This window comes from Helianthus annuus, chromosome 15 (genome assembly GCF_002127325.2).
Source record: "Helianthus annuus cultivar XRQ/B chromosome 15, HanXRQr2.0-SUNRISE, whole genome shotgun sequence".
Lineage (NCBI taxonomy): Eukaryota > Viridiplantae > Streptophyta > Magnoliopsida > Asterales > Asteraceae > Helianthus > Helianthus annuus.
In genome coordinates, this window is record NC_035447.2 from 155,327,298 (window position 1) to 155,336,279 (window position 8,982).

Here is an 8,982-nt window from a genome sequence, read left to right on the forward strand (position 1 = left end):
TGCTACCAGTGACAATATCTTGAACCGCATCAGGTAGGCCATCAATATATTTCTTACTGGCCCGATCTAAAAGTGTGACCATGGTGGGACATAGCAGGCTCAACTTCTCGTACCGATATGTGTAGGCACGATTCTCGCCACTATCTTGTTTGAGGTCTTGGAATTCTTTTTCGAGTGCCCTCATCACATTGCGTGGGCATAATTCTTTTATCATAAGAGTTTTGAGTTCTTCCCAAGATAGTGCCATGGCTACCTCCGCACCTCGATCTCTTATAATTCTATTCCACTACGTGAGTGCTCTTTTATGGAAAGTACTCGAAGCAAACTCTATCTTGCGGTCATTGGAACACTAAGAATGGCGGAAGGTACTCTCAATGCTTTCAAACCATTATAGGAGTCCAATAGCTCCCTCAGACCCATAGAACTTGTTTGGTTTAGCCGAGTTGAAATGTTTGTAGTTACGAGGCGTGGGTACATTGTTGTTGTTATTGTTATTGTTGGCCTGATTGAGTTGGGTCACAAGGTTTGGAAGTATCGTCGCCATTTGCTGAGCGATTAGAGCCGCTATTTCAGCATTTTGGGTAGTCTTGCGACGAGGAGGCATTCTAAAAAAGAAAGAAATCATGAGGGAAGACGAGTGAGATCGATATAGGTTTGTTAAAAAGAATCGTTAGAATATCTAAGAAGTATAAGGAGTGTAATCATTTACTCATTCTTCAAAATGAATAAACGACACGGTGACTAATCAAAGTAAAATGGGTATTTATAATGTATCACGAATACATGCTTTAGCCTATAAGTGAACACTCACCCCAAGAGTTCCCAGATAAAAGCGACTGGTCCGATTATATAGATTTGTACGAATACTCTAGCCTTATAACCTTATACAGAAAACTTAGGGTACAAATTAAGCTTGAATTCAAATAGTATTCACAAGTCGAGAGGTGTAACAAATAGAGTATGAAACAAGTGAGACGTGAGCCGAGTTTCACACTTCCACTCACTCTACACTTAGCAGTCAAAACTATTTTATTACGACTTACCACTTTAGCGGTGAGAGATTTTGTTTGGGCCGTGGGCCAAGTCTGATGATCCTTTACCAGGCCGGGTTTCATCGTATACAAACTCCGGGTCAATTAAACGGATCCCCTGTATAAAAATAATAAAAGATGAAGCGGTGGGTTTTTGGATTATCTTGCAAGAAACGAAGGAAGGAAGAAAGGGGTTTATAAATCGATTTTGTTCGTCTTGTTGCTCAGAAATGGAGGAAGAATATTCTCTCGCTGATACTTCAAAGCTGCTGCAAGCTGCTTCTGATTTCTGCTCTAACCCTGGTTTGTTTACTAATCACTCTTGTGGTTTTCTGCTTAATTTAACTGTTTGTTTGTTTTGATCTGCTGTTAATCTTCTCAGGCACTCGATCGGAAGCTGCTGTGAAGGAGTTTCTTAATTTCTTTCCTCTTCCTGTCATTATCAGGTAGTTTTTCTCATCTGTTAATTCGTTACTGGATGATCTTTTTTTTTTTCTGACTTCCGTTGCTAGTAATTAAGGATGCATGTAAACTTCCTTTGCTACTTTTGAAGTTTGACTTTTTAAATTGGGGAGAATTCGTCCAGTAGCTAGGGCTGTTCATGAGCCGAGCCGAGCTAGGGCAAGCTCGGGCTCGGCTCGATTATAAAACGAGCTGGCTCAGCTCGTATTTGAAACCGAGCTGAAAATCTAAGCTCGGGCTCGGCTTGGTTTTAAACCGAGCTGGCTCGGCTTGGATTGGCTCAATTTTTAAAAATAAAAATTAATAAATAGCTCTCAAAGTTCAGTATTCTAAAATATTATTCAATACTTCAAAAAGAACATATTCAAAATAAGTTCAACCTAATTACAATACAAGCCAAAATCACGTGCAACAACGCAAAATAAGTTTTATATTTCAAGTAAACACAATATTTGTTTATTAGCACGCAATCAACCTTTAAATATGTCATAGATATCAAACTAAAAGCTAAATACATGTAAATAATAATCACTTTTTGTAATATATTAGATGTATATAAAAATAAAATATATTATAAGTAAAATAATTCAAGCTAAGCCGAGCCGAGCTACCAAGCGAGCCAAACCGAGCCAATTTGGCTCGTCACGAGCCGAGCTGAGCTAGGCTAACTTTCTAACCGAGCCGAGCCAGCTCGGCTCACTTTCAAACCAAGCGGCCATATCGAGCAAGCTAAATCCGAGCGAGCTCCGAGCCGTGAGCTTTTGGACAGCCCTACCAGTAGCCACTTATGTTTTATTTCCATTTTCCCCTAACAAGATTGGAATACCTAATGAACAAAAATTGAGTGACTTTAATGGAATACTTTGGGTGATTTTTTCTCTTTTAGATTATAAGAAAATAATGAAGCTTTTTAATGGATGTATGTATTGAAGTGCTTTGCAAACCAAAGGAGATGTGGCTGGTGTGGAGGATGCACTAGTTGATTGTTTAGAGAAGATATTTAAAACAAAATATGGGGCCTCCCTCATCCCACATTTCATGGTATGCCTCTTTAGCTTAACTCGTTTCTTTTTGTGTTACTGTTTTTCTAATTATAAATAAGGGAATTTAGATAAAGCAATCATATTTCATTTATAAAAAGAAGACTACTCTTTAACCTGCAGCCTTTCATTGTGGTCGGCCTGCAAGCATATTCTCAGAAAGTCCGAGCTTTGTCATGTAAAACGGTAACTATTGTTTAACATTTGCTGTTTCTGTTATGTTTTAAGATCAATCATGTCTTATCATTATGCTAAAGAAAATGTTATATTCCATTTGGGTTTGATAAACTGAGTTCATTTGAACTGATAAATTTACATTATGTGTCTAGTTTGCTATATGATCAAAGTAAGTGCGGCACTCCTTGACTGTAAATTTTCATTATTATGCTTAGATCTCTAGCCTTTTGGAGAATCTTGATGATAATACTGGTTTAGCTACTTCATTGATCAAAGAGAATGACGTGTATCCGCTTTTGCTTAACTGTCTTGTCGATGGGTACAGTCTGAAATTATTAATTTTCTTTCTTAATCATGCTATATCTATTTTACATTTCTCCAAATTAACTACAATTATTTTTTGCTTTAGCGATGAACAAGTGGCTGTAGCAGCAACAGATGCAATTAGGAATTTAGCCGGATCTCAACAGGGGATAGTGAGTTCAACTCTCTTTTTGATTTATAGTATAATATAATTCCCATCTTATATTATATCATATTATATTTGTTTTTGTTGGAATGATTAATCTGTAGGAAGTCATATTCCCATCTACTCCCACTGAAACTACAGATATCACAAAGTTAGCAGCAAGATGTTCGTCATTGGTATGGTAGTTATTACATGTGTTACTTTACGTAACCTGTTGTTGTCTTGCTAAATTTTTCAGAAGTCCATAATGTGAAAGTAAATAGTCATTTTGGAAACTAGTTAGGCTAAAAGACAATTATTTTGATACTAAATTTTAAAATTTATTTCAGGGACGAGTTCGAGTGTTGGCATTAATAGTGAAGCTATTCTCTACTTCAAGTACAGCCGCAACATTAGTTTACAACTCAAATCTTTTAGGTCTTTTCGAGGCAGAAATTCGCAACGCTAAAGATACACTTATAACTTTAAGTGTGCTGGAGCTCTATTATGAGGTTTTTCATCATTAAGTCATTTTTTAATTTCATTTCGTTTTTGACAATTATTAATGTTTATATAACTGTGTTGATTTTTGCAGCTGGCTGAGGTCCAGCATGGAATGGAATATGTTCTCCAGACCAATATTTTGCAGCTACTTATTTCAATAATCAGGTATTTTCATTCTAAATTAGCTTTGAATTTTGTTTTTGATTGGTGATCCGTACATGTCGTATAGTTTTTAATTTGCGTATTGTTATCGTATAATACGTTTATAGAAATTCTTCTGCTGAATCGATGTTGAGATCGAGGGCTATGATGATCAGCGGCCGGCTTTTATCTAAGGAGAACCTTCTCACGTTAATAGACGAATCTGGTATCCCCTTTTTGTGCGTGTTTGAATATATATCGATTGATTATTATTTTTATTTATTTTCATATTACTTTTTAATTTTTCATGTAGGTGTTAAAGCTGTGATCTCAGCCATTGATGAAAGGATTTCATTGCTGGAAAGTCAAGATACAGATGAATATGAATGTGCTCTTGAAGCATTGGGTCAAATAGGGTCATGTAAGTAGATTAGCCTGTTTTACTATTCATTTTTATTTACATATTGTTGCGAGTATAAACGTGTTTCTGCCGCTTTAAATGGTTGTAGCATCTCAAGGAGCTGTATTGCTACTGTCAAACACATCTGCTGCCAAACATGTTGTTAATGCTGCGTTTGACCTGCATGGCCGTGGCAGACAACTAGTTAGTTTTTCTTTTCTTTAAAAGTATATTACAATTATACCCTTTTCTTTGAGATAAGTATTTTTTTGGAAAACAGGCTGCATTGCATTCTCTTGGAAATATTGTGGGAGAAACGCGGATCGAAAACAACAAATTGTTGAGTTCTGATGCTGAAGAAACCCTGCGTAGATTAATTTATGAAACGGCATCCAACTCTCCAAAGCTTATACCATCGGTTAGTTTTTTCAACCATCTTAATTACTTAGTATTATTTTCTGTATTTCCCTCAAAACTTGGTATGATATTATATTGACCATTTTTAAATTAATTACATTTATACCCTTCCTGTAATACTTGCGTGAGGATATGAGAGTTTTGAGTGTAAGGAGAAGAGAAGGGTAATACGATCATATTATAAATCGCATTTTACGAAATGGGTAAATATGAAGTATTTTGAATGGGTGTCGCGGATATTAATTTTTTGGTCGAGTAAATATGATATTATGCAAGCTTTCAGCGGCATATACGAGATTACCACAAAATAATATGCGTGCTATTTTAAGTAACAATGTTTTTTTGTGTAATGTGGCAGGGTCTTGTTCTTGCAATCCTTAAACTCGAGTCTGAATTCCGGGTCGCGGTGAGATATTTTCAATATTTAATTTAATTGCTAAAATAAAATATGGAAATATCTTGGCTTAAGTTTTGAGTTACATATGATTTGTAGGGTTACAGGTTGATAACAGGACTGTCTGCTAGACCATGGTTCCTGGTGGAGATCTGCTCAAGACAAGAGATAATAAATATAATCACAGATTCATATACAGAAACAACTAAAATAGGTATTTTATTTTTATATACAAAACAAACAAACAATTTAAATTCGAAATTTATTCCTATAATGGGTCTACATTTCAGGTATGGAGGCCAGATACAACTGTTGTGAAGCAACCTATAAAGCTCTTGCCTCATCCTCCAAATTTCTGAGTGATCCTGCACTTTCGGGGACTGCAGAAAAGGTTTGATTCCATTTTTAAGTTTTAAGATGTATAACGATTTCATATGTTTCTTATAATATAATGCAGCTGCTGGAAACTATCAAAAAAGGTCCGTATCTCACTAAAGGACGAAAACAAGAAGCGCGACCTGAAGTTGCAACTGCTGACAGGTTTTAGGTTTGTTGATGACTGCGTTACTGTGAGAACAAACTGTTGAATATATTTCTTTCTGTAAGAATATGGTAGCAATTAGATAAACTGAAATGACGAATGCATCGCCAGCGTTACTTTTAACAATCGTTGTGTTCATTGACGATGTCGAAAGCAGAATGTTAGAAGGAACTCTTTTGTTAACATGCTTACTATCATAAGATTCTTTTTCATAATGATAGCAACCACTTCTAATATATTAAATAACAACTTTTTTCAAATAAAACTATATGGTAGACTATGGCTATTTGCATAATCCTTGCATATGTAGATGGTATGTAGGCGACGTTCTTTGATGTATTCTCAGTAGATTTTTTTGCTGGCATAATGATATTCAATCTTTTTTTTGATATAGTATTATTCATACTAAATGACAAATCAATTATACCCGTCAACGTTTAGCCATGGGGTGTGGTATATCGCCCCTTGCCAACTAGGACACTTTAGCGCCCTATGGCACCCTTTAGCCACCCATGCCCGCCAAAAGTCAAATTAAGTAATGATTTAGTAATGATTAACTACTTTATTATATTATTTTATTATAAAGCTAAAAGTAATAATTATGTTTTATTATAAAGTCAAGTAATAATTATGTTTTTAATCTTATTTTAAGTAATACTTTTGTTACTTTTTTATATTTTGTTAATATCAATATTAATAAATAAATAGTCAAAACAATTTATTATAAACACAAAAGTGAAAAAGTTCATCATAAATAAATAAATAACGAGTCAATAATTTTTTTTAATACTTTTGTTTACGTTGAAGGTTAATAAAATTTCATTTCATGACCATTGTAAGCATAAATACAGTCAAATGATACATTAGAAAAATAATAAATTCTTCGTACTCGGCCAAAAAAAATAAACGTTCAAAAAAATTAATTACTCACCTATTATATTTACGATAAAAAAAAGTATTACAAAATGTGCAGATTAATAAATCACAACCAAAAAAATATACAGAGAGATGGACTTTATAGGCATATTTATATGGACTTTATATGCATATTTATATGAACTTCATTTTTGCTGTACAAAAAAAATATATATGCAGAGAGATGGACTTTATAACAAGGAACCACAACCAAAAAAATATATATAGAGAGAAAGAGAGCCAAGAGAGAGGTGAGAGGAACAAAATTTAATGCTTTAGGTAATTAATGTAAGCTATTTTCTCTCTTTTTCTAATCCTTCTCTCTCCTAAAGGTTGACTTTTGGGTATATTTAACACCACCTTAAAAATATAATATATATACAAACTTAAACACACACCATTCACAAACTAAAACACAAACCAATCACAAAAAACACATACATTATCTCCAATCATTTTTAAAAATGTTATCCCACTCTTCATCCGATTCGTCCAGGTCTTCATCTGACGGTGTTGTCGACGATATATCGCAGTGACGCAGGAGGCGATTAATTATCTCCAATCATTTTTATTTAATAAAATATTACTTTAGGTTGGGTTGTGAATGTGGGTGAAAAATTCAATTGGGTTGGGTTGTGTAGGTGAAAGAGAAAGAAATTAGTATTTTAATAGAAGATTAGGTTAGATTAAGGTTGTAATAGTGAATAGTCTTATATTTACATATTGAACCAAAGAGTTGTAGGTGTAATTGCTTTTTTCTGTTTACACGATGGGTCGTTTGAAAACAGGAAGTTGCCCAAGTTGGTTTTTACATGTTTAAGTAATGTGAGCCCTAAAATGATGAGTAACACCCTTAATTCAGGAAATTAAGGGTGAGTGGTAAAACGGACCTCTTGAAATTAGCCCTAGGACACGGAACAGGAGCATAACATTTGATCGACACGCGCCCCATGTCTTGCGAGTGGTGCGGAGCCTTTTTTTTCACCCACTATATAAACCCTCCACACCCCACCCTTTTTTTCTCCTGTCCGATCTTTCTCCATCATGCCACCACTCGACAAACCTGACGTCAACACTGCCGCCGCCGCCGGCGTCAACGGCGTCACGGAAACTCGCTACCGCGGTGTCCGAAAGCGGCCGTGGGTCCATTACGCAGTTGAGATCAGAGATCCAGGTAAGAAGAGCCGCATGTGGCTAGGTACATTTGATATCGCCGAAGAGACGGCGCGTGCGTACGATTCCGCGATGCGTGAGTTTCGAGGTGAAAAGGCGAAGACGAACTTCCCTACCTCTACCGAATTGTGGCTTCCTACGGTCGCCGCTTACGATGGAGGAAATAAGACTGTGACTACAAGCCCAACCGGAATTATTCAGTCCGTTCCGCCGCCGTTGGCACTCAATCTCAGCCTCGCGCATCATCCGGTTGCTTTTCCGATGCATAATCTGTTGCTTCTGTTTCATTTGCATATCAACAAATGTCTCGAAATATTAAGATTTGATAGATCCGTTGCCAATCCTCTTAATTTAACAATTGGTTCTGTTGCTGAAACCGACTCCGATTCCTCATCAGTTGTGAATTTCAGTTATCGTTATTGAAGAACCAAAGAATCGAGTTTAGGCCGGAGCCTGTAATCGAGGGTTTGGATCTTGTAAATGAGCTGGAGAATCGTCCTGCAAAACAGAAAACTGTTAGGCTCGCCGCAGAGATGGGAGGGCCCTTCTGCGACCACCCTCCGGTGTGAGGATAAGTATTGGTAGAGAGAGAAAGTAGAGAGAGAAAATAAGGACGAAGGTTCAGAAAATCGTACTTGGCCTTGTACTTGATGGGGTATTTATAATGGTCAACTGAGATGACGTCATTCGTCCAGACGCATTTGAATGGCGGTTCGTCTCCGGAGTTATGGGGGAACGGACATATCTGAGATGTCCGTTCAAGTGGAGTTCGGTTCGTCCCAAGGGATCATGTCCGGCCTCGGATTTGTATCTTCAAGTCCCCCAGTTTGTTAAGTTCCGTAAGGGACTTAGCAAAATGTTTGTGTAAGTTGTTTTGCCCGAATGACGTGTCGCTGCAGGAGTGGTTTCGGTCGAATGACATGGCACGATTCGAATAGTGCCAGCGTGGAGTGGGTGATATAAGTGGTTTGGCTGTCAGTCACCTACACATGTCGATTACGAAACCCGGTGTTGGGAATCGTGGGTGTCAACTGAAGCGACGACATGATTTGACTGCCCCTAAACCGACTTACTTTTTTCTATAAAAACCGGTTTTACCTTTTCATTTTTACCTCTTTTCTCTCTTTTTCTTCTCTCAACTGTTATCCCCTTTGCTTTCTTATCTTCGTCTACTTTAAAGAAAGGTGCGTTCTTTTTATATTATGGCTCCGGGTAAAGACAATATGTCGGCGAGTGTGAGCATTCTTACCCAACGTCAGTTGGATAAGTTTGTTCGAGAATATAGGATCCCTCTGGATCTTCACCCGGTCCTTCCTTCAAAGGACGAAATCATTTACCC

At 36.8% G+C, this 8,982-nt stretch overlaps 2 protein-coding genes across 3 annotated transcripts; both read left to right on the forward strand.

Annotated features, from left to right (window-relative positions):
* The first annotated feature begins 965 nt into the window (after positions 1-965).
* On the forward strand, positions 966-5,770 carry LOC110912928. Of its 2 annotated transcripts, XM_022157767.2 has the most exons (17): positions 966-1,334; positions 1,414-1,477; positions 2,426-2,534; positions 2,657-2,719; positions 2,926-3,029; positions 3,120-3,186; positions 3,284-3,355; positions 3,509-3,670; positions 3,754-3,827; positions 3,932-4,029; positions 4,117-4,224; positions 4,313-4,407; positions 4,484-4,621; positions 4,979-5,026; positions 5,114-5,228; positions 5,305-5,405; positions 5,472-5,770. In XM_022157767.2, the coding sequence occupies exons 1-17, from the start codon at positions 1,262-1,264 to the stop codon at positions 5,559-5,561; spliced, it is 1,581 nt and encodes a 526-aa protein (XP_022013459.1). In that variant the 5' UTR covers positions 966-1,261; the 3' UTR covers positions 5,562-5,770. The 2 variants fall into 2 exon arrangements, with proteins under 2 accessions (XP_022013459.1, XP_022013458.1); XM_022157766.2 differs by having other exon boundaries at positions 967-1,334; positions 3,932-4,224.
* A 1,744-nt stretch (positions 5,771-7,514) lies between these two features.
* On the forward strand, positions 7,515-8,066 carry LOC110914589 (ethylene-responsive transcription factor 4). The gene has a single exon (XM_022159377.1). It carries the CDS (start codon positions 7,515-7,517, stop codon positions 8,064-8,066), a length of 552 nt encoding a protein of 183 aa, XP_022015069.1.
* The last annotated feature ends 916 nt before the right edge of the window (positions 8,067-8,982 follow it).

Excerpts from the sequence above, each read along its gene's own strand:
- LOC110912928 (XM_022157766.2), top strand. The coding sequence starts at position 1,262 with ATGGAGGAAGAATATTCTCTCGCTGATACTTCAAAGCTGCTGCAAGCT. Across the intron at positions 1,478-2,425 it reads CCTCTTCCTGTCATTATCAG|TGCTTTGCAAACCAAAGGAG; the intron begins GTAGTTTTTCTC and ends TATGTATTGAAG. Across the intron at positions 3,356-3,508 it reads CAGCAAGATGTTCGTCATTG|GGACGAGTTCGAGTGTTGGC; the intron begins GTATGGTAGTTA and ends AATTTATTTCAG.
- LOC110914589 (XM_022159377.1), top strand. The coding sequence starts at position 7,515 with ATGCCACCACTCGACAAACCTGACGTCAACACTGCCGCCGCCGCCGGC.